The sequence below is a fragment of the Nelumbo nucifera genome, chromosome 4 (assembly GCF_055504915.1).
Source record: "Nelumbo nucifera cultivar China Antique chromosome 4, China Antique-T2T, whole genome shotgun sequence".
NCBI classification, from domain to species: domain Eukaryota; kingdom Viridiplantae; phylum Streptophyta; class Magnoliopsida; order Proteales; family Nelumbonaceae; genus Nelumbo; species Nelumbo nucifera.
In genome coordinates, this window is record NC_142652.1 from 89,564,990 (window position 1) to 89,591,330 (window position 26,341).

General features: G+C 36.7%; 2 protein-coding genes and 1 pseudogene across 3 annotated transcripts; all 3 read right to left on the minus strand.

The window, feature by feature from the left end:
• Positions 1–5,081: 5,081 nt before the first annotated feature.
• Positions 5,082–6,204, minus strand: LOC104612112 (uncharacterized). The gene has a single exon (XM_010279431.3). The coding sequence runs from the start codon at positions 6,128–6,130 to the stop codon at positions 5,399–5,401; it is 732 nt and encodes a 243-aa protein (XP_010277733.1). The 5' UTR covers positions 6,131–6,204; the 3' UTR covers positions 5,082–5,398.
• A 4,606-nt stretch (positions 6,205–10,810) lies between these two features.
• LOC104612102 (Tetratricopeptide repeat (TPR)-like superfamily protein) lies at positions 10,811–13,901 on the minus strand. The gene has a single exon (XM_010279421.3). It carries the CDS (start codon positions 13,626–13,628, stop codon positions 11,640–11,642), a length of 1,989 nt encoding a protein of 662 aa, XP_010277723.2. The 5' UTR covers positions 13,629–13,901; the 3' UTR covers positions 10,811–11,639.
• Positions 13,902–23,468: 9,567 nt separating this feature from the next.
• On the minus strand, positions 23,469–24,824 carry LOC104612093 (putative membrane-associated kinase regulator 1 pseudogene; annotated as a pseudogene). The gene has a single exon (XR_016085240.1). The product of XR_016085240.1 is annotated as a putative membrane-associated kinase regulator 1 pseudogene (transcript).
• Positions 24,825–26,341: the final 1,517 nt, after the last annotated feature.

Below are 26,341 nucleotides of genomic sequence, written 5' to 3' on the forward strand. Positions count from 1 at the left end.
ACTCCTTCCAATCCCCTCAACAAATATTCACAATTTAGGCTGCGTTTGTTGGCAGTGCTTACAAACAAATACAAATACATTGGTTCATGAAAACAGAAATTGATTCAGGGTTGTGTTGAAACAGATTCAACGTTGAGTGCCATCATTTTGGGGAGATGTTAACTCATGTTGATGGGGAGATGTTAACTCATGTTGAAATACAAACTCAAGACCGGAACCCACCTTTTTTTTAACTTTGAGTGCCATCATTTTGAATGCAAACATTTTTTGGAAGTTAGGATGGCTGTCATTTTGTTGACAAAATAGGTTTCGACTATGATTGCCAACAGGTATCATAAAAATAAAAACCAATCAGATGGGTTTTAGGGTTGTAATCGGTCAAAGCCTTTCGGTATGATATCTTTCTGGCATTTTCAAAAAAAAAAAAAAAACAGAAACAAAAGAAAATACAAATATCTTACCCAAATACTTACAAAATTGAACAAAAGGGGAGGGCATATATGTATTGAACTGACATTTGCACGAGTTCAAATCAAGCCCCCACAAAATTGCCCCCCACAACGTCTCATGTATCGGAAATATCTCCTGATGATGCCATCAACATTTTTGAGATTATCATCGGGAAATATATCCAATACATGGCAGAGATATGCTATGGAACATTTGTGAGGGACAATCTTGTGAGGAGCTGATTTGATCTCCATTTGTACGACAAACAAACTCAGCCTTATTATGGAGGAAGCAGTCTAATTAACAGTTAACTGTGGTTGGGCTACCCGGATGGGATACTGTAATGAACTTTATTATTCCTATTACTAACTAATATAGTTCTTTTATCTTAAAAATAATATAACAATTAACTGTGGAATAGGGATAACAATGTTACGTCTGGAACTGGAAGGTGCAAGACCTGTTGAGACAGCTTTTACAACCTTTCATTGGGGATATGTCCGTACACTGTATTTATGTGCTTTATTTCAGGAGGAGATATTTCCAATGCAAGGCTACAAGACCGTTTGAATGGAACTTACACCAATCGAATCTGATTTTGTCGGAACAGAGCGAAAGTCAATTCACTCATTACCTTGAACTATTTATTAGACGAGCTGTTAGGGCAAGTTTGTGGGCAGCTGGTGAGTGGTGACTGGTGGCTGTTATAATTGTCTAAAACTCACCAAAGGTTTCTAGCATTTTTCTTAAACTCACCACAACTTTTGAAAATGTCTAAAATTCACCATGTCACTAATTTGACTGTTAAAAAGACTAATGGGTGTTAATATATTACTATTTTAACTATTATAGAAAAATATAAAATATATACAAAATAAATTAACTAGTGTTAATATATTACCATTTTAATATTTAGACATGAAAAAAAGGGAAAAGTTCAAAAAATATTTTCAGATAAAAATACATAAAAACATAGAAATTACAAAAATATAAAAAATTATTTTCAAATTATAGAAACTATAGAAATTGAAAAACAAAATCAGAAAATAAAAATTGTAGAAAATCACCAAAATTATAGAAAAACACAGAAATTACAAATAAATAACAAAAAATATAGGAAAATTTATAGATTGTAGAAAATAGAAAATGTAAAAAACAGAAATTATAAAAAACATTGGAAATTATAACAAAACACTAAAAATGCAAAATAAAACAAGAAAATTGAAAACTAAAAATACCATTTTTCCTCTAACTCGCCATTCAAGGGTAATTTGGTCATGAAAATTGTTATTTATGCTGACATGAACACCACTGTTAAGAAGTATTAACGGTGCACTAATGGAAGGTGAGTTTTGGAAAATAAAAACTTGTTAACATGGTGAGTTTTAGACATTTTGAAAAGTTGTGGTGAGTTTAAGGGAAATGTTGAAAACTCATGGTGAATTTTAGACAATTCCCCTTATTTGTTTAATGGCCCCGGGCCCATTCCTTTGGTGGCTGTGGGGCCAATAATAATGCTCCATGTCTGCAATAAATGAAAATTGAGGGGTCTGATAACAGTGCTGAATTGAATAGTTTATTGCTTATCTTTTTAATCAAGGTTCAAAGTATCGACACGTATCGGCCGATACGTATCGTTTCGGGACCCCTTCGATACACCCCTACAGTGGGTGTATTGGGGGTCTGACTAGTTCAGGGGGTGGAGGAGCCCTAAACCGGCCCCCCTAAACCAATTTTGAAAAAAAATAAAAAAAAAAAGTAAAAAAAGGTATCGATTAGCCCGATACGCCTTTATCGGTGTATCGAGCGTATCGATATTTTGAACCTTACTTTTAATAGATAAAACTATTAAATAGTAAAATATTTAAGGAGCCTAAACGACAAATCATAAGCTATTCAGTTAAACTATTTCAACTGTTATCAACAAGTTTCAAAGTATTGACACGTATCGTTCCGAGACCCATCCGATATGCCCCTACAGTGGGTGTGGGGAGAGGCCTAAACCAGTTGCGAAAAGAAAAATGACCAAAATCTGTATCGATTCGCGTATCGATATATTTTGAATCTTGGTTATCAAACGGCCTCCAATGGTTGGTGTAAAAAAAAAAAAAAAAGCCCCCAATGGTCGTGGGCCATATACACTTTATGACTGGATAGGGGCATTTTTTATTGGTCCCACAGCCCATAACACAACACAACCACCAGATTCAGCTAATCCTTTCTCCTATTAATGCTGTTCAACTACCTGAATATGAAAATTTGAAAACGAGACGGGTGCGAGTAGCATAAGTTGCAAAGTCATATGCACTTTATGGTTGCCATGAGGTGTTAATGATTGGCCCAATAAGCCCGGATCTCTTTTAAGCAAAATCTCTGATCACATATTAAGAATATCTTTTAAATTCATGGAGAGATGTTTCTAATATACCGCTAAATTTGCATGACTTCACAGTTTTTGCTTGCAAGAAATCACGTCATTAGCCCAACAGCCCATGATGCAGCCATTAAGTCCAGCTGAGCCATTCTTGCTGGTGATTATGATGGTTTGTGTACCTGCATGCTTGTGTAAAGAAGATATTTGAGGATGGAGAATTATATGATGCCCGAAAGATATGATCCCATAAAGCCATTCTTCCTTATTTTAAGGACTTGAGTTTTTAACTTAAAAAAGGAGATAAGTCATGTTCAAATGTCCAAATGCGCTTATAAGCATTTATTCAAAAAAAACTTGTTTAAAAGCCAATTAGAAAGGAAAATCACTTTCTGATGCAACCTAAGATATTCTATAAGAGTCTCGAATACTTAAGGTTGACCACCATGAGATTGAGATAAATGGTGGATAGGGCCTGGGGGCCCATGAATACGCTTGTTCTTAATCTCCAATATGAGTTTCGAGCAGTGTGAAATTTGAGGCCTCACAAAGAGTTGTCAAAATACTTATCAAGTGCTCATTTAATATTTATGTTGTGTTAGATTTGGTACCATTTTGGCTATGTTTCTTTTCTAAATCAACCTAACTTTCAGGGTGAAGGGGTTGAATTCGCATTTTCTTCGACTGCTATCAAAACTAATGACATCTGAATTTCACCAATGAATGTGAAATTGATTGAAACACACCACGGACACTGGATTCCTTAAAACACAGTCCAAGTTGTAAGGAACCTCAAGAACATTTCATGTACGAGGTGATATTTTAAGATCAAGGTAACATCTTATCATCCGAAATCTCTAATAATTTTCCATTTTTACTTAATTGCAAATTTTAGCAGCAAAAAAAACATTAATCTCTATAATAACTTTTTTAGTACAACATTAATTTGCATGTAGTGAACAAAACATGCATAATCAATTAAAAGTACAATACATATCGTAGCGTGATGATCGCCTCTTTGAGAAAATGATTGTTAATTACCAGCTCAAGTTTACCATTCAAATTTATCACATTCAAACGTTTCTTTCACCCGAGCCTGAATCTCCTGCAAGCAAAATCTATTTCACATCACTTTTAGCCGTACATTAAGAATATCTTCCATTCCATACATGCATGCTTAATTTACGAGAAATGTTTCCAATGACCGCCCGAAATTTCTATACTTTTACAGTGTGTGCAGAATTTTCACTTAAAACGTATAGTATCACAGGTTTTATAAATAATTGAGAAAACTGCACTGCATGGGTGAACGCCCTAAATGCAAGGTTTTTAAAATCGAACTTTTCAGGGGTCCGGTTCTCGGGTCGAACGATCTAACTGTTTGAACCGAATGGATGACCCATTCTGATAAAAAAAATAAAAAAAGGCCAAAAATCAATAGACGATTCGATCGCTTGGATCAACGGTTTGCTGACCAAATCAACGGTTTTACCCAAAATGACGGTTCTGAGGTAAAACAGTGACTGGTTCCCGGTTTTTTCGGTCCGGTTTTGAAATTCATGCCCAAATGTATAGACAATGAGTCATAATATTGTATTTGGTTACAGTGCAAATTTATTTGCCCTTATGCAAAATTATGGTAGTGTGAATGTTTTGGGTGTAAATTTTGATTTATTTTTGTTTCAAATTTTATCTTATTTTGTTTGGTTGCAGTACATATAAAGTAAAATAAGACCTAAAGCAAAACAAAATAAAATCTAAAACAAAATTAAACCAAAATTTTCATTTTTTTTAATTTGCACTCCCATACATTTGTACTAGTACAAACAAATTGCACTATAACCAAACACAGCCTAAAGTTCTAACCCTGTAGCAAAGACTTGGGATCAAATCCCATTACCACCAGGTTGGGATGTTGTGGGTATGGGAGATAGGTTACCCCTATTGTGTAGTTAGGGATGGCTATTTTCCCCATCCCCAACGGAGACCCTGCTTCCCTGACCCAATGGGGTTGGGGATGGGGATTGTTTTGGCGGGGCGGGGACAACAACGGGGATTAATAGGAATCCCCGATCGGGGTCAGGATCGAAGATGGGGATTAAGTAAATTTATTTTAAAAAAATTCAGAAATTCGGGTCCTCATGGGGAACCCATCCCTATCGGGGATCGGGGACGGAGACCCAAACCCACCCTCTTGCGTAGTCCCATGAATTCAAATAAATAAATAAATGAAATAAAAATAATATTGGGATTTTTAGACTGCACTCAACCTCAGAATTCTTATATTTTCAGGAAATAAGAGAAAAGATGAAAACTATTGAATACTTGAACTGATTGAATAAAATAAAAAATAAAAAACAGGGAGAAATTACATTGCATCATCGAATGCAAGGCAGCAACAAATCCACCACCAATGAAAATTCAACTAACTTGACTTGAAAAAACGAAAATTCAACTATGAAAGAAAAACAAAAAAGAAAGAAAAATCAGGGTCATAAACATTGAACAATCCTACTAAAAGGAACCAACTAGAGTCTCTCTCTTGTCTTCATTTTTTCACAGTCACAGAGCGTCCTCTTATCTCTCTAGATTTGGTTTCTTAAGAGAAAACAAAGGTGGCAAGGAACTTATCTTTGATTGAGTGCAAATGGGTACATGGACAACAGGCCTTATTCTAACACTAGCTGACCTTGTCCTTTCCAACCCTTTCTTCATCCTCTTACTATGCTTCTCTCTGCTCCCTACTCCTCTGTCTTCCATTGGATCCTTATTCCCTTCATCCATGGCACACACATCTGACGACGCTGATGATGCTGACGACGACGACGATGCAGACGGCGACAATGTGGTTGCCCGTTGCTTCTTCAACCTCAGAAGTTCCTTCCACAGAACAGTGCACTTGGGGGGCCGAGGAGATGGGTCATCATCAACAAACCAGCTGACCCCACTCTCTTCCTTGCTTACCTCCTTCCCCTTCTCCTCTTTCTCTGCATCCTTTGTTTTGAGAGAGATCTTGTTTAGTTTCTCCGAATGCTGCATTTCCCAGAAGGGAAGGAGCCTGCCTTCAAAGAAGAGCTCGTCGGCCGTTAACATCCTATCACCGGTGGAATTGCTAGAAAGAAACTCGAAATCTACATTGCGCACCGGCCCCTTTTCCCGTTTTGTGTCAAACTTGTTTGGCGACTCAGAGCGCGGGCTTATGGAGATGAAATCATTGTCGTCGACGAAGTCGACGGAGAAAGAGATCCGCGGGCTCGATGTCGGCTCCATGGATCTAGAGCTTAACTGCGGACTCTCTGGGGAGGCCATTGATGCTTGTGCTCTGTAGTTTTTATGAGTGAGTTTAATAAGGGGAAGATGGACAGATGGCGCTTCTAATTTAAAATCATCGCTTTCAGTCGGTAAATGTTAGGAAGGTGTGATTTATGGTTTTAAAAACCAACCGCCTGGCCATCAGTTACGGATCAAAAAATCCGATCATTCAATCTGAACCCCGGTTATGGATTCAGAGTGATGACTGATGACCGATTCCCAAGTCAAACGGTCCGATAGTCCAGTCCGATCCAGTCTGATTTTCAGAGCAGGTGTGGTTCAAGATTCAAAAAATCGAAACGTATTGGGATGTATCAGCCCATACATATCGTATGGGTGGCCCTCCAATATGCCCCTACAGTTAGACCTGGCAATTGGGTTGGGTGGGTTGGGTCAAGACCCTTTGGGTTGGATTTTGGGTTGAGTTGTTAAATATTAGACCTTAACCCTAAATGTTCGGATTAGGGTTGACCCATGAGTCAATTTGGATCATCCAAAAAACTAAAATTTAAAAAAGAATAAAGAAAAACTACATGAAAAATGCCAAAATTAAAAGAATTAAACTTAAAATTCTAAATATAAAATAAAAAAGCTTGAACATTTAAGAATTTAAAGAGTACAAACTAAATAGAAAAAAATAAAAAAATGGAAACTTCTAACAATGCAAAAATAGTCCCAATTAAACTTGACAATTGGGTCAGCGGATTGACCCATGACCCAACCCAACCCAGTTTTTTCCGGGTTGGGTCAGGTCAGGTCATTCTCACATTCAAGTAGCTAAATATGAAACCTTAACCCTGTTTTTTTGGGTTGAGTTGGGTTAGATTAACGAGTTGGGTCAACTTTTTGCCAGGTCTACCTATAGTGGGTGTTTTGAGGTCTGACCTGATTCAGGGGTAAATGGGTCTTAAACTGATCCCCTAAACCAATTTGAAAAAATTGCAGGCCAATACACCCAACCTTGGTGTGAGGTCTGACCTAGTTCAGGGGTAAATGGGTCTTAAACCAACCCCTTAAACCAATTTGAAAAAATCGATACAGGCCAATACACCCAACCATGGTGTGATAAGTAAACCAAGTGAGTTGGTCTGGTGAATGTGAAACATGCTAAGACTCTATAGAATACATGAACAGCACATGGTGCCCAAGTGAAGTAAAACACAGAAGGATTCAATTTCTCTAATTTTGCATGTAAATGGGAAGCAATATAACAAATTGTTTTATGAGCTCCAAGTTACTAGAAAGGTTTTGACAGTAGATGATTTCTTTATTTAGCTTTATGAGCATGGATATTTAATATGGAATGGTCAAAGGGATAAGGCCTGACTCCTTGCTTACAAGATTAAAACATGGGATGGTCCCGGAGCATGTGATCACATGGAGAAATTTTCTTGGCATGTGATGGCTCACTCCCCAACTATATCAAAGAAACCAGGTATATATATGCTAGTGGACCAAAATGTCATCTGAATATTTGATTTGCATGTCCTAACATTTGGGGATATAAGTGGGTCGGGTTAAGTGGTGGACCCTCACTGACCCGATCGATTGACTTTTGGGTTAAGCGAACCGTGTTGAACCTGACCCGTTGATATTGCAAAATTGAATTCGTTATATATAAATATAATTGATTGATTGAATGTAAGTGCAGGGCTGCAAATGGTATCCTATTGTCTGAAATATAAGTTCTAATTCGATCCCATTAAGGGTGTTTTAAATTCGATCCATATATTTGGATCCCCCAATTGATATATATATATATAGTAAAATTGGTTTTAATGTTGTGCTTTTACTGAATTATGTGTAGTTTTATATGAGTATTTTTCTATTCTGTTTATCATGAAATATAAATCAAAGTCATCTTTTGGTCATTTTATTAGTAATACATAATATTTTGATGATTTTAGTTTAATTTGTTATGCTATTTAATATTTAACTAGAACCTGAATTTGATTTGAACCCAATATAAATCCGGAGAATAAGATCCAATTCAAATTCGATTATAAATGAATCAAATCTGGATCTAATTATATCTGATTCGGTTCGATCCATTTGTAGCCCGAACTATATATGGGATGGATCGGGTCAATTTGATATTCCTGATATTTTTTTTAGCCAGGCGGATTGGATTCAGGTTGAAGTTGCATTGAGTGGGGTTCGGGTTAGATGAAACCTGACCCGTTGAACAGGGTAGTTTTGTCCAAGGAAGGAAGGCTACAAATGGTATATAATCATGTTCATTTGTTGAAGACCTCCATTATTAGTTAGATTTTGGCAGCTCTAAACATACAGCTAATAAGCATAGGAGGGCATCTTTAGGGTATTATAGAAATGAATCTGAAAGTCTCTAGAAGCACGTTGTAGGACGGATGATGGCAATGCAGAGACAAGAAACCGATCTCCTTTGTTATAGAACAACCGGACACCTTATAATTATAGATCTCAGTTGTGGGCAGAGATCTGCTACCAACACAATGCTCCCAACAATGTCTCTATATGCCACTGCAATCATACATAGGGAACATCTCCTTTGTCATACATGGGGAGATGTTTACTGTAAACGCAAGTTGGGAACGTCTGTTGGTAGCATATCTAAACTCCTCAATCGTCAATTTTGGATATATTGTCCAGAGAAGCCCATGGGCTGGCCTTTCCAATAGGACAGTCCCTATCACCAGATTGTGCAAATTTTATACCAAGTTGAGTTTTGGACATTGATACTGGAACATTGGGTCCTCTGTTCCATCGGTCTGGACCTTTGCTTTGTGTTTTGACTTAGATATGACTTTTGCCTCTTGCCCATTAATGAAGGCCAAACTAATTGAGCTGACGGAATCTAGCAGAGGGGATTCATGCCGGTATGATACTGTAGATCAACCTAATTGATGATTAACTATTTTTTATATTTACAATTTTTTCGTGCTGATCGTTTTTTCAGAGAGGATTCATGCCTTGTTGATTACTTAGATATGACATATGTGATGGATGCAATGTCTACTTGGGACTTGGATACGCTTTTGGATCATGAGGTCTCCAAGAGTGGGGGGATTCGATATTGATGATTCCCAGTTCCCATTGCTCCCCAAAACCCAACCTCTAAAGCCCTCAAGCTTTTAGGTATGTAGGCCATGATTCTGGGGTAATGGGTATGATACTCAGAACTCAAGTAATCAAGTTAGATTTCCGTGGAAAGAAAAAACTTTTGCTCTTTTTAGAAAGGAGGGAAGGAGTTGTCCTTTCACTACATGTTTTGAAATGAGTTTATCTACACATGACCAAGCAGAACATCGGCCTAAAAAACATTGAAGCATTGTTACAATTCCGTTTACATGTTCATCACTAGGAAGCTCAGCTTCTGTCAGGGCAAAGCCCATTAGAGCAGCCTTTACAGCCTTCCATTAAGAATAGGGAGAGCCTTCCATTAAGAATATCTCCCTGGGAAGATATTCCCAATTCAAGATTGCAAATGGCGGTTAGAACGGTGTGGGCATGGGATTGCCCTGAGGGAAGCCCATCTCATCACTAGGGTGGTCATATAGAAGCTTGCATCTTTTATTGGAGTGAAAATTTCCTTTTATCTTAATACGGGATGACGTACATCCACCATGAAAAGAGAAAAGAAGGGGGATGTGGAAAGAGATAAAGGCTTGACACTTGGTCTCATTACCTGTGGAGTGTGGACCCTGAGAAGTTAGGGGAAGGGCATCTTTCAGGTAGCGCTGTCAATTTGGTCCAATACGTGTTCATTGCAGATGAACCACTGGATCAGGCCCAATCTCATTTGATGAATACTCTGGATCAGTTTGGTTCCAACCCAAACCTGGTCCATTGACATCTGTATTCTTATCTTCTATCAATGAACTGGATATTGGTTCAATCAATCAGTCCAACCCAATTCAATAAAAATCCATTATGGATAGATCAGGTCCAATCAAATCCAATAAATACTTTGGAACATTAAAATATGTCTTATTGGTCTGTTCGATTCATCCAAATTGATTTTGATATGGATGGGGCCCAACCCAAAATCGGTTCATTGACACCCCTACTTTTAAGGTAGTCCTTGAGATGGAGCAGCTCTTTCTACCAGGTGGTCCACTGTAGTGAGAATGGGCTCTAGTGTTCTTTGTTTCTTTTAAATAGTATTTAAAAGTTATGTTTCTTAGTTGTGGACCTTCTTTTATTTTCTTTAATTATTTCTTTAGTGTTGGCTGCCACTTGTACTCAGACTTAAAATTATTAATAGAAGTGATGAATGAGAGCTAGAGAGAGTGGTTCGAATTCTTCTTTTCTCTCTTCCCTTGTTTTCTTCTTCCACAACCTATTTCTGAAACTTCTTTCTTCTTCTTTCTCTTTCCCTCTTTTCTTCTTTTCTTGCATTATCTGAATTACTGTAGGTGTAATTTTCAACTTCCACATTGCAAATCCATTATTCATCAAGGATTTAGTGAATTGACAAACCTGTATGAATTCACAAAACCAGTCATATGGAACCTGCCAGATAAGACCCACATCCACAGACCTGATTGTCATGGGGCTTCTGGTGATCATCGTTGTAAGGTGTTGAAGCTTTTGTCAGCATGAACGAGATACCATTGCCAACTGCCTTGCTAACTTGCCTGTCTACTCTACTCAGTTTCAATCTCATCTTGTTGAAGAATTTGATAGACAGATATTCGTTCATCTATCATTAGATAATGAACCAACAATCCTTACAATGGTTTCAACCATAAAAAACAATAAGGAATTTGGAAATGAAAGGAAGAAGAAACCCAATAACACCGATGGTTACAACATGAAGGTGTTTTCTAACTAAAAGGTTTCAACCATACAAACAATAAGGAATTTAGAAATGGAGGGAAGAAGACTATTGATCAAGTATCTAAAGATGACAATAACCCAATAACACCGATGGTTACAACATGAAGGTATTTTCTAACTAAAACAGTTGAATGATAGCTAATATATTATAAATCATCTCCATTCACATACAAGAACAGAGGAGTTTGACCTAAACATATTAGATGCTAATAGCTGAAAATTATGGGAAGCTCATCAAGGTTGACAACAATACAACCATTTAGGGTTCATCTACCATTGTGTTGTGTTGCATTTTGGATTGTTTTTTCTATCTTGAAATGTTTTGAGTTGATCAATACAAATTGTTATTTCTACCTAAAATGTCAAATTTGAGTTTCAATCATAAATTGCAATGCTTAATCAAAGACATGCATTTTTCTAACTGAAGTGACACTCAATATATGATGTGACAGCACATTTCTCACAAATTTGTATTGATCAACCCAAAATGCAATGCAACGCCACTGTACCAAACAGCCTCTAAATTATTATGTTGTATGCTTGTAATCTTTCTTGCTACTCATTCCCCCCTCCCGCAGGTGCAAATTGCTGTTAAGATTTCATTTTCTTATTTTGGTATTAAAATTCAAGGAAAGTTCAAATCAGCTTATCGTATAAATTGCACCCATGCAAACAATACCTAGATTCAACATTGAGAAACTCCTTTGCCATCTTGGTCCAAATCATAAAGCACAAACTTCTTATCAGGAACATATCCTTCATCTCTCATGAGTCCAATCAATTCCTCCAGAACCTCATAGATGGTCTCAGCTTGTGGATGGAGCCTATCCTCGACAACAAAGCTGTGTATTTCCTTTTCAATCTCAATCCAACTCATCCCTGTCTCTTTCTTTACTCTCATTTCCTTCATTTTCTTGATAACCCTAGCTCTCTCTTCCCATCTTCCTTCAGAGGAATATATATTTGCCATCAATACATATGCACTGGGGCTCTCAGGTGCCACTGAAAGCAAGTGATCTGCCGCATATTTCCCCATTTTTGAATCCCCATAAATACTACAGGCACCCAGGAAGGCTTGCCAGACTAGAACACCAGGCTCCATTGGCAATCCCTCAATGAAGGCCTTGGCTTCATTTAAACATCCTGCCCGACCCAACAAGTCAACCACACACGCATAATGTTCCATTCTTGGACTAATTTCATGAAGATTAACCATGGCCTCCAAGAATTCCATTCCCTTCTCAACTGATCCAATATGGCTACAAGCATGAAGCAATGAAAGAAATGTCACATCTGTTGGTTCCACACCTTCTAACCTCATATTTTCATACAACTGAAGTGCTTCAACACCACGACCATGGCGTGCAAACGCTGCAATCATGGAGTTCCATGAAACTGAACTTCTCTGAACCATCCCATCAAATACTTTTATAGATTCTGCCAGATCCCCACACTTTGAGTACATGTTGATGATCCCATTGCTTACAAAAGGATTAAACCCTAAATTTCTCTTGATTACTAAGGAATGAATTTGCTTCCCTAAAGCCAATGATGTAACAACACCAAACACCCCTAAGACAGCCGAAATCATGTTTGGATCAATCTCAATTCTTGCCCTCATTATCTTCACAAAAAGTCGGAGAGCGTCTTCCTCCAACCCATTTTGAGCAAACCCCCCAAGAATCACGGTAATGGAAACCTCATCGAGCACCTCAGCATCCTCAAAAATCCGGCAGGCATCTTCCATGCTATTACACTTGCAATACATATCCATTAGAGAACTCTCGATGCACAAATCTGAGTGAACTCCCGACTTCAGGACAAGGGCATGGATTTGACGTCCTTCTTTTAGTGCCTGTAAACCAGCACATGCCATGACTGAGCTCGAGTATGTCAAAGAATTCGGATCCACCTCCCCATGCCGCATCTTCAAGAACAAAGTGAAACTCTCCTCGTAAAACTCTCTCTGAGCAAGACCTGAGATCACAGCCGTCCAAGTGATAACATTCCTTTCAGACATCTCATCAAAAACACGTCTTCCTGAAGTGTAACATCCACACTTAAAGTAAGAAGTTATCAAAGCATTTCCCACTGAAACCTCACGCTTATATCCATTTAGGAACACCAGAGAATGTACCATCTTGCTCACACAAAGAAGATCAGGCTTATCACAAGCAGATAAAATGGTAGTCAAAGTTGCTCGATCTAATTGAAAAGTACCCGAGCCATGCATCTTTTTAAATAACCCAAATCCCATATCAAGTTCTTGACCTCTTAGAAGACCAGAAATCAGTGAATTCCACGAAACAGTATCTTTAACAGGCATTTGATCAAACACTTTAGCCGCATATGATAATTCTCCACATCTTGAGTACATTGAAACAAGAGAATTCCAAACAACAAGGATATTCCGGATATTAGTTTGGTTCTTTAGATTGAAAGACTCAAAATTCTTCATGATGACGGCATGAATGCAAGACCCAAGTCGAAAATCCCCTTCCTTGCCACAAAGAGAAAGGAGGGAGCTTAAATTTACGGGGTTGAGGGAAAAGCCGACGTTTATCGTGTCCAGGGAAGCAACTTCTGAAGTCTGATTTCTGCTTCTCATGACAGAATGTATGGCAGAGAAGGAAAGGTCGGACTTGAATCTGCAGATCGCCCATCTCGCTTTCATCCATGAAACGCAGCCCGACTGTTAAAAGGAGGTAAGTGTCCAACAAATCAATGATTATGTGTCTGTTAAGATACTGCCCGAGCTCAGATCCTTAGCCCGTAGAGTATCAAAGAAGACGCAACAAGCAAAGTCATTATAGAGCTGTTTGATATAAAATGCCCTCAAGAATTTAGGTCCAGCAGCTCCAAGACGTCATCAGTAGAGGGGCTGAGTGGTCAGAGACTCAGAGTTACGAAGCGTAGAGCAAAGAGCATCTCTTCACTCTACAAATTCATAAAGTCTTCCCAAACGGCACTTAAACCGAGTTCGCATCAGTATATAGCCAATAGACCTATTCATGGGCCGCGCCGGGCCGGGCTTTGCCTCTACATTAACGGAATATGCTCAGCCTTGGGCCCAAGCCCGACCCGACCATCACGACTAGTTCTTGAGCCCGAATCCCAGGCCCAAACTTGAGCCCGGCTAGAAATTTGGAAAAAAATATTTTTTTCCTTTTTAATTCAATTAAAAGCTGTTTTGTTTATATTAAAAGACCTCGAAACCTTTAAAAAAAGTAAAATCTCATTATTACTTGAAAAAAGAGAAGAAAAATATATTATATATGTTTTTTTATTATATAAACTATATTTTATTAATATACTACACTATCAAGTCCAACTCGAGCTCAGACCACTCTTTTTTGAGAATGCCCAAGCCTAGCCCATAAAAAGTCGGGCCCGATATTTTAGGCCTGAGCTCGAGCCCGTGGTCCTGAAATCTTGTCCAAGCCCGACTTAAATCAGGTCAGGCTGGGCCAACTCGTCAAGCTACCCAACCCATGAACAGGTCTAATAGGCATGTTAGGGGTATATCAACAGGTCTAATAGCCATTCGATTTCGGTTTTTTTGGTTTTTGGGTAATTCAGTTCGGTTAATATAGTTTTTAGCAATTTCGATTCAGTTTTGGTTTTTAGTTTTAGAAATTCGGTTAACCGAAAAAACCAAATTAACTAAAATACATTATATAATATATAATATATAATATATAATATACAATATTTAATATATAATGTATATATATTATATAATGTAATTAAATTTATATATTAATATAATATATATATATATATTATAGGTTATATATATATTTATATATTAATATATTATATATAATGTATTATAATGAAATTATATTTCATAATATATATATATATTATAGGTTATAATATAATATTATATATATTAATTAAATTTGATTTTTAACTGAAATAACCGAAAAGCGAACCAAAAATTTTGGTTCAGTTATTTCGGTTTTATTGTAATTTGGTTTCGATTTCGGTTTTGGTTTTCATTTTTTTATTTATGTTTTAAAAAATTTGGTTTATCCGATTCAATTTTTAACTGAATAAATCGAATTCTCACCCCTACTAAAAACGCCATCGGCTAAGCGAATTTAAATCAGCGGTGGTCATTTCTAACCCGACTTGGCCTAGGTCCATTAACGCTTTAGCTAGGGGTGTCAACGGTATTTGAAAATCTGATTTAGAATTCGAGATTCAACATAATCGAATCGAATTCAGATAATTCGAGTATCTAATTGGTTGAATTCATATATCCTATTCATACCGAATAGCTAATCGGATTTGAATTCGGATATGACCTGATTTGATTCGATAAATATCCGAATTTGACCAATTATTTAATTCTTATATATAAAATATAATTTTTTTAAATGTTTTATGTAATTTATATATATATATATATATAATAATTAGATTATATAAATATTTTATATATTTATATACTTTATATAAATAAAATATTTATTTTATATATTTATTAATTACCTAAAATAATCAATTAGTCGAATTCAAATCAAATCGAATATTTGAATATTTAATCAAATTCGAATTCGGATATTGCCTGATCTGATTTGAATTTGATCCGTTTACACCCCTAGCTCATTTTATATATATATATATAATACAAAATATACTATATACTTTATATATAGTATATTCGGATATTGCCTGATCTGATTTTAAAATTTTCAGTTTTCATTTTTTTTATTTCAGTTTATTCGGTTCGATTTTTAACCGAATAAATTGAATTCTCACCCCTACTGAAAATGCCATCGGTTGAGTTAATTTAATTAGTGGTGATCTTTTCTAACCTGGCTTGGCCTCGGTCCATTTAACTTTCAACTAAGGGTGTCAATGGTATTCAAAAATCTGATTTTGAATTCAATATTCGATATAATCGAATCGAATTTGGATAATTCGAATATCTAACCGGTTGAATTCGGATATCCTATTCTTACTGAATAGTTAATCAGATTCAAATTCAGATATGACCTAATTCGATTCGATAAATATCCGAATTTGACCGATTATTTAATTCTTATATATAACATACAAAATATTTTATATAATTTATATACAATAATTAAATTATATAAATAATTTATATATTTATATACTTTATATCAATAAAATATTTATTTTATATATTTATTAATTATCTAAAATAATTAATCAATTGAATATGAATCCAATCGAATATTCAAATATTTAATCAAATTCTATTTTCGGATATTAATTTTCAATATCCGTTGGATATCGAATCGAATTTGGATATCAGATTTTCTAATCGGATTCGAATCGGATATTGCCTGATCCAATTCGAATTCAATCTGTTTACACCCCTAGCTTCAACTAGGGGTGTCAATAGTATTTGAAAATTTGATTTTGAATTAAAGATTCAACATAATCGAATCAAATTCAAATAATTTAAGTATCTAATCGGTTAAATTCGGATATCATATTCATATCGAATAGCTAATCGGATTTGATGTAGGGTGATTTGGCCCGACTTAGTAATAGGGGGACATGTGGACACGATCTAACTGACAGGATGACAGCTCACTCCGACGCATCAAGTCTACAACGGACCAAGCTCGGATAACCGAACCACCTCGGGACAAGTTCACCTCGGAACACGATCGCATCAGGACCACCTCTGTTCCAGGGCACTTCGGCATTCGTACCAGGTCGGATCCAAAGGGCACTAGCTCGGGTAATATTGACCGACCTCTGCATGACAACCCCGAAGATCTCACCACCAGATTCCATGCTTTACGGGATCACGCCTCGTAACAGCTAGCCTTATCTCCCCCGTTCGATTCAGGCAGCAGTGATAAGCCTTATTGGCTGGCAGCGTTATCTCCTGTTAATGCGGAAACGGGCCTCATCATAGCAAGAATCCCGGAACCACTCCAAAAAACCCGCGAGGACTCCAGTATATAAAAACCCCGACCCTCCAGGGGCAAAGGTACGCGTAATCTCTGCTCACTAGCTCTCTTGTTTTCTAAGCTACCACCAGCTCGCAAGTTATTGACTTAAGCATCGGAACGCCCTCGCCGGGTAAGCACCCCCGGGTTCTCTGATTCCTCTTTGTGCAGATTAGTCAAGTCCGTCGTCTACTGGAAAAAAAGTCATTGCCAAGTAGGAGCAGCCGGATTGCATCGCATCAGGATTCAAATTCGGATATGACCTGATTCGATTCGATAAATATCCGAATTTGACCAATTATATAATTCTTATATATAAAATATAAATTTTTTAAATATTATATAATTTATATACATAATAATTAAATTATATAAATAATTTATATATTTATATACTTTATTTAAATAAAATATTTACTTTATATATTTTTTAATTACCTAAAATAATTAATTAATCGAATTCGAATTGAATATTTGAATATTTAACCAGATTCGAATTCGGATATTGCCTGATCCAATTCAAATTTAATCCGTTTACACCCCTATCTTCAGCCCAACCCAGCTCATAGATACAAATATATACATATGCATATATATGATATTTATATTCAGATATATTTTGTATGTATTTTTTAAGCCAATGTTCATTAACTCAAAATTACATTTCACAAGAGACCTTGCAAAGTATGGTGGAGATATATGATGAAGACTATAGGAAGAGAAATTTGAAGTTAGATGCCTCCAATCAAGAATAGTTGCATATCCCTAAAATAGGTTAAACCCCGAAACAACAAGGATTTTATCTATAAACTAAATTATTATATATTAAGTATAACATAAAACTTGAATTAACGGTACAACTAAGGTTGACAAGAGTTAACATTTTACACTACTTTGGGCCTGGGTTTCATATTGGGCCTATTCAAATTTTGGCAAAAGTTGAATCCGAGACTGCCCAAGTTGCACCCCTAAAATCAAAAAATGAAAAAGGTGCCATATTTTAGAAAGGGACATTAACAGTGGTTTTAAAAAGAGTACATTTTCAGAAAGGTTCTGTTTGTATAAGCTTTTTGCTTTTGAGTTTGTGCAGTGAACAATAACTTTGAAGTTTGAACCAAAGAGTGTATTGAGAATTTTGGTAATAATTGCTTTTCTTAAGCTTACTAGTTACCATGCACATTGCATGCAAAAAGGTGAAAAGACATTTAGACAAATATCTTTTTATTGGACATTTTCAAATGTCTTAATTCATTGCTTGGAATTAAAGAATGATTAAACAACCACTACTCACAAACAATGAAGTTATATGATTAGGGGTGAGCATTGTATTAATTTGGTTAAAAAACAAATCGAATAAATCAAAATTAAAAAATACAAATCGAACCAAAACTGAAATATAAAAAACTCAAAATAACTAAAATCGAAATTTTCGGTTTAGTTTTCAGTTATTCTAATTAAAACTGAATTTCAATAATATATATAATCAAAGTTCATTATGTTATGTATTAATATATATAAATATATTATATATTAAACATTATATGTTATATAATATATATTACTTGTTATATAGTAAAGTTTGATTAATTTGATTTTTTTAATTAACCGAATTTATAATTCTAAAAATCAAAACCACAATTTTTTGTTTGATTTTTCGGTTTTAACTGAATAATGCTTATACATGATGCCATTGAAATATTGTGGTATAATTTATTCATGACACTTTTGGGTTGTAATCTATTTGCTCAAAAAAAAAGAGTCTAAGGGGTTTCTTGCCTTTGAGAGGGCAGTGTAGCACATTTCTCTATCAAAAGAAAAAAAAAAAAAAAGAGAGAGAGAGAGAGAGATAGAGTTTGTATAGCCCATTTATCAATACACAATTGGACAACTGATCCAATTATCCTTAGATTTCAATGTTAGAACATACAGCTTATTAATAATTCTTAGTTTAATGAGTTGCACTTGGAACTCACAAGTAATCCAGAATCACAAACAATGAGAATAACAGTAGCACATGCAGTCCTATCACCATTGGAAGTCAACTTTAGGCTGGTATCTCGGCTTAGGCCCAACCCACAAGTAAAACCCAGTTCAACCTACTCAAAACTAGTGCTCAGTCCTAAGCCATGGTCCGACTAAGTTACAGACCTAAGGCTGACTTTGGAAGCAGCATAAATACTGCTTCCAAACTGAGCCTATGGCTCAATTTAGAAAGAGTACAAGTACAAATATAAATACATACAAAATAGTACAAATACAAAATTTTGCACTTTACATATGTCTGTTGTGTTGCCTTGGCGGTTTCCTCCACATTGCCAGATTATTAGTATTGGTTATATATGTGCAAACAAAAAATTTTAATAGAAAATTGGCGGTTTGGTTTAGTTTGACATTCTTTTATACTTAGTTTGATTTCTTGAATTTTAGAACCAAACCAAACCGTAAATTCTGATGTTAGAATTCCTTGTAATTGCTTTTTCGTTTTTTGTTAGATCAACTAAAAACTCAAAGTTGTTTGGATGGTTAATAGAATTGAGCTTAGGGTCCTAAAAGTATATTGTTCTAACCAAACTTAATGCTTATATAGCATACCGGTTAGGATGATTCATTGGTTTTATGATGACTAAAAGGCCATATTTATTAGGTTAAGTCCAACAGAATGACCCAAACCATAATAAAGCAATTTGGTTTGATTTGATTTTCATACCAAAATGGTTTGATATTCAACGGTCTAATTACCTTCCTAGCATTGTTTCCGTGGACATCATTTGTTTTTCTTTCATTTCACATGCAACCAAAAAAAGTGTATAATTTGAAGAAAGGAGAACAAAAGATTGTTTGTTTTTTTTCTTTTTATATTACTTTCCTTTTTCCTAGTGGAACCAAAGTTCAACCATAGGGAATTTCTTTCCCTAGAGAACTGACAGAACCCATCAGAGTGTATATGAAGTCCATTCACCCAACCAACTTTTTTTTTCACCTTTACACCTCGGGAAGTTTTGAGAATGGATGGTCCAAGTCATTTAGACAGTCCAATGGGCCAAAGAAGAATCTATCTCGTTAGAAAGCAAATTTTGTTCAGAAAAGTGTGATGGTGACAACCCGTGGTGGAATTAGGTGGTCTATGTTTAGTTTGGATTTTCTTTTGGCAAAAAGAAAATACTGTATTAAGATAGGGCCATATTACAACGCCAGTCTGTGGGCTATGTTTAGTTTGGACCAGTCTTGGTTGGTTGCGAAAAGATTATTCCCAAATCAAGAGGGAGAATTTATAGAGCGAAACCTGTAAGTGGGGTTTATACGCTAATAAGGTTGTGTTTGGTATCATTGTTATTTTTATTATAAATTTTATTGGGGTTTATGGATACAATTTCTTGATAAAATAGGAAATCATTTGCATAAAAAATTTCATTTTTGACAAAATTTTGATGTTTCTATTATAAGTGCCAACAACAATCCAATGCATGCATTTTTTAGTGGAAGTGGTTATTTGATGTGATGCAACAAAATAATTTATTAAAAATTATATTATAAAATCCAAACATTGATAGTAGAAACAACAATGATACCAAACACAACCTTAGTGAGCCATAGTGTTTCATTGGGTCTTATTGATAATTCATTTCTTTTTTCTCCCTTATTCATCTCCAAATCCTCTGTTTTCTTTTCGAGGAAAATCTGTCATGGCTGTTGGCATAGTTTTGAGCTAAAAAAAAACAATGAATCACAGCTCTTGATGCCTTGCTGTGGCCCCACCTTGATTTCATGGTTTTAGCCCTAGGCTATACACCCAAGATTCAAAATATCAATACAGGCCGATGTACTGATTTAAGGTCCGTCTACTCCTTGAACCAAATCATACCCCGAAACACACCCTGTAGAGGTGTATTAATAGCCTCCCAATATGATAGATATCGGCCAATACGGTCTGATACATATGAAATTTTTTTAACCTTGGCTACACCAGCCAGTTCTCTTTTTATATGCCCAAATGAGGAGAATACCTTGGCAGTTGAGAAACTTTTTTTTTGGCATGACATGTCAACCCATTCAGTCCATTGTTTGTATGATTGTAGCTTTGGTTGAAAGATTATCGTGGACAATTACTCTTATAGCCCCTCATGATAACGTGTCAACCCCAAGAACATTCCTAACAACCCAGACACCAAAGTATTTGCCCTTGAGAGGGATGTGCTTTTAGCTTTTCAAGGTGGGCTTCACACAGACAACCTATAAACAATGGCGAAAAATCCTAATAGCCCAAATGGGCTCTTAGGTCATTTTTAAGATGTTTACTTCAATCTCTTTAAATAGCTTATCTCGAATGCTTCAAAGCAACTAAACCAACTTAATTGATGGTCCCTTTGGTTTATTGTCAGAATCGGAATCCTTTAAAATCAGAATCAGAACAGTTTATTCCCATAATCTGTTTGATTCAGATAGGAATGGAAATTAGAATTGGAATCGATAAAAATGGGATTGTATTCTTAAGAGAGGGGCAGGAAATGACCATTCCCTCAAATGAGAAAATGTCATTCAAGCAGAAATGAGAATGGGATTTCCAATTCTGCCCAACAAAACAGTTGAAACAGAATAGCCTATTCCGATCCAATTCCAGACCCCTATTTCTATGAACCAAACAGGGCCTTGAATCTTCAGCTCAGCCCTTCTAAATGAGATCCATGTAAGGGTCTGAAATTGAAATGAGAATGGGTTCCAATTCCCACTCTTTGGTTGGACAAAATCAAAATCCCATTCTCATTCTGTTAGAATGGCATACCTCCTATTTAAGGGAATAACAATTCTCTCTCCTTTCTTAAAGAATGTAATCCCATTTCAACTTATTCCAATTCTGATTTCGATTCCTGTTTAAGAATAGAACATTCTAATTCTAATTCATTCTAATTTCAAGATGATTCAGACTGAACTCTAAATAGGCCTATATTTCTAATTTTCTATATCCTCTAAAGAAGATGGGATTTGGTTGGGTTAGAGTGGATATATCATATAAGATGGGCTCAGCTGTATCGTATTATATGTGGATGAGTATTAAATGTATGATTCGACAAATCACAGGCCTACCTCAAAAAGAATGTTTTCTTTGACTTTTTGCGGCAGGAGATACGAATTCAATGCGGACAGTCCGTCGTCAGATGGATGGGGTTTGGCTTTGTTGCCATTTTCCCCGTCAATGGTACGTCCATATTTAATTACCTAACTACCCTTTACATTAACCAGATCCATCTGGATTACTTGAACTTTGAAATTTGAATACATTCTCATCGTAGGCGTACGAAACACATCGTTCCGGACCTCCGGTTTCCGGAGACCGCCAGACCCTACCTGCTACCCAAAGCAACTTTTAACATGATCTACAGCCGCACATCTCAAACGCGCTTCCTCATTTATACTTGATGAGCGGCTAGAGCTCATGTGGGAAGCTGTGTGGATGGAGTCTCGTGCTTAACAGCTCCGGACAGATTGGCCCGGCCGGCCGGCCCGGTCTAAAATTGCAGTCTTTGTGTGAGTTGTGACTTGTTTTTGTAAACTGCTGCTTCAAGCCAACGTTTGTACACGTAGCTAGTCTGTAGGTTGCTGATCTTTCCACGTGGCAATTCAAGCCACCAGTTGTCTAGGACATATCCCTTCAGCATAATAAGTATGTATGTTACTAACGGCTAAAGCTGGGTGGCTTTGTCAGCATCATGTTACGTACATATATCCGCTGTGACAAAACTGTTCCCATTAGCTGGGCGCCTGGACCCCCGTAAAAGAACTGTCAGATTTACCAGCCAATGAGCAGATGTACGGTGAGGTGTGCAGATTCATTGACGAAGATAGACATTTCTTGCACTATTTATTTTCTCTTCCACAGCGATTTGCCCGTTATTGGTTTTAGTTTGCCACATGTCATCCATTTGCTTCATCATTCAAAGGCCCGATTCGGTTTTCTTGCCACCTGTCAGCTCTTCGATGGACTGGCCCCACTGTGTCAATATCAATATGCTCCGATTTAAAAAAAAAAAAAAAAAAAAAATTAAACGTCTTCTCTCTCTCCGTCTATTTTATCCGCATTCACAGATCTCAGAGCCGGCGTAAACAACAAACGAATACGAACAATGTAATACGGTTCTGAAACGCCATCATATATGACCGTAGGTGTTAACAGTAGTCTATCAAGCTTGATCTCCTTAATTGAAGCCTATCTGTTTATTATTTTATATTTTTTTGCTTCAATAATGAAAATTGAAAAGCACATTGCTATTTGTTTAAATTTAAAAATAGGAATCAGATTACAGAGAAGCTCATAGGACGCTTCCTAATAAATATCACTGTCTCATCTCCTCGAAAAATATCGAGTAAAAGATTTTAATTTTCAGCAAATTTGAAGGTATGGCACATGGATGGTTCCCTGTTGACCCGGAGCTAAATTGCAATGTGAAAATTATACAAAATTTAGTAAAAATGTTGATTTTAATTTCAAGTAAAGAGATGGGGTTGATTCAGAAAAACTGAAGAAAAGAAATGATGCAGCTTTTATCAGAAAAGTCGAACACCCATTAAGCCAAATAAATTCAGAGCCCAAGACCCAGATCCGTAAACGTAAATTGTCAAGCCAAACCAAGAGAAAATCGAGATGGGTTTCTCGTAGTAATCATCATCTAATAAGAGAAGAGATTTAGATGCATTCTTTTCTAAGAGACATCTGGTTTTAAGTTCTTGAGATTAGAAAGGAACAAAAATTAAACAGAGATTTAGGTACATTCTTTTTGAGCAAAATTAACACTAACTTTCAGATCTAATTACTCACCAGCGTTTTGTTCTGATTTCTGAAGCAAGGAGTTCTTGCAGTGAGTAATGGCTCCTTGAATCGCACTCTGCAACTCCTCCATTGACGATGAATCTGCATACTGCATGCTTCCAACGATGTTACCACCAAAAACTCCGCTTCGACAAAGCACACCGGAATGACTGGGCGATGACCGCGTCGAAGACGGGCAACTAGAAACACATTTTTTCCTTCGTGGGTATTTCAGGTTTCCAGAGAACGAATGAGAGAATACACTGTTGTTCTCTTTCCTCGTACTTGAAGCAGAGATTTCTCTGTTTTTCCCGGACTTCTCTGTCCTCGTCGCCAACGAAGCCACTGCTACCATCGCCGCCGTCTTCTGTTGCTGCTGCTTCTGTGATAACTTCTCGTATAAAGGTTTCACCTTTTTCAAATACTTCCTTATCACGTCCTTGGCCGACGCGCTCATCCGCTTCACAGAAGAAGGAGCCGATGCATTCTCTTGATCTCTATGCTTGTTGTTGTCTTTGCGAAACACAGAAGAGAACCTCGCTAGAGAGAAGTACTTGGATTTCTTGATCTGTGGGCTCTGATGGTGATAATTGTGGTTGAGACGCTTAAACTCGTCTTCCTCTGTCACCGAACTCGGCCGCGACGAGTCACACTCGGTGAACAAGACGAGGTCACCGGAAAAAGAGGAGCTAGAGTCATTGGAGCTGCCGGTCGAGTCTCGAGAAGCGGTGGTAGTGGAGTCGGAGCAAGATGAAGAGCTGGACGAGGCGAGCAGGAGAGTTCGAACCATGGAGAGGCGGGGAGAGAGATGGAGAGGGAGAAGCTGGCCCTTGTAGAAGAGCTCGTCGGCTGGACAGAGATTGGAGGAGGCCATTCGAGGGGATAGAGAGATGGTGAACTCGAAGTCCGACGAAGATGATGAAGAGAAAGAGTGAGCAGGGGATGAAGGAAGGGTGAGAGATTTGGGATCTTTATGTCTTCTCTTACCCATTTTCCTTACTACATGTCTATCGTTAAGCCCCTCACAGAGCAGAGATAAACAAATGCAAATAAGCCGGTTGAGATGGAGCAATGAACTTATAATAGTGGTGGACTCAAATTTGCAGAGAGAGAGAGAGAGAGTGTGAGAGGGGTGGTTCACATGGGAATTTGAACCGTCTAGTTTTTTTCTCCTCTCTTTTGGTTAGCATGTGTATGATTCAGAAACTGTCACGTGTCATGTATCTATCATTTGAGTTAGGTCTCACGTGCCACGTATGTGACTTTTCAGTTTTCACTCACCGGCTTTACTCATTTGAAGTATTCGCCATTTCGCCCTATTGGGTATTGAGTCAAGATGGGTACTTGAGTGTTGACAGCTTACCGATCCAAAAGAGTTTGAGCTTTGGAAGGATTCGATAGATACAGAAATTCACCGTCGAAGATAATTGATTTCTAACTTTTTGACCATCTTGTATTTAGATAACGATGGGGGAGGATTGCCAAGGGTTTGTCCTTCTCACGCCAAAACTGTTGGATCAGAACTTTTTAGTTGGGGGCTATGAGGATGCATAGATTAGGCCTCAAACCTAGAATTGTAGACCCATCAAAAGGCTCTTATGTTGGAAATTGGACTCTTTAATCTCGCTTCCCCAAATTCCTTATACATTCCAAAGTTGTCATGGCGTTTGGGATATGCAAGCAGTGGTCTTGTTTCAAACTTTGATGACATGGAATTTTTTTTATAATTTTGGCTCATGGCTTGACCGATTGGAAAGTTTGGTGGTTTCGGGGTGTCCATGAAAAATCGAATCGAATCGAGAATATGGAACCGGAAAATATGATTAAGTGAATTGATTCGATTTGATATTTTTGAAAAATCGAAGTATCAGTTCCATTTTCGGTTAACTTAAAAAACTGATACTTAATCGAATCGATCAATATATGCATATATATATATATATATATATGTGTCACATTTTTTATATATTATATATAAATATATATTTATATTATATTTATAATAATCTATTTATAAATATATTATATATCATTTATTATTGTTAATATAATATTATACATATATTTATATAATATATATTATAAATATAAAAAACTGAAAAACCGAAGAATCAAACCGGTCAAAAATTGAAATCGACGGACCGGTTAATTGATGGTATCGGTTCGATTTCGGTTTGGAGAAATGAAAAAACGGGTCGTACTAGTTAAGTTTGCAAAAATTGCCCATAGTTCGGTTAACTGAATTGTGGACACCCCTAGTGGGTTCGTGTCGAGTTGAGTAAACATCTTCCATTAAAACTCCGATCGGGAAAAAAAACGAGGGTCGATAGATATGGGATTTCATGATTTTGCTCACTATTTGGATCGTAAATTATTAAGGGTTTCTATCATATAAGGGCAACTTTTGTGGTTTAATATCAATAAAAGTAATGTAATTAAGAAAATTTCAAAAATAGGTTAACTTTTTAAAAATAATATCAATAAAGGGCAAAAATACTATTCATCTTCTTCTTTTTGCCCTTTGTTCATCAAAATCGTTGCCTCCGCCTCCAGTAAAGTTGTCAGAGATGGGTGGAGACAGAGGTGGCGGCGGCGGCGGGCAAAGGAATGACTACCAGCGCCGTCGCCGCCACCTCTGCCTCC

What these genes read in the sequence shown, in the direction of transcription:
- LOC104612102 (XM_010279421.3), bottom strand. Translation starts at nt 13,628, where the DNA reads ATGAAAGCGAGATGGGCGATCTGCAGATTCAAGTCCGACCTTTCCTTC.
- LOC104612112 (XM_010279431.3), bottom strand. Translation starts at nt 6,130, where the DNA reads ATGGCCTCCCCAGAGAGTCCGCAGTTAAGCTCTAGATCCATGGAGCCG.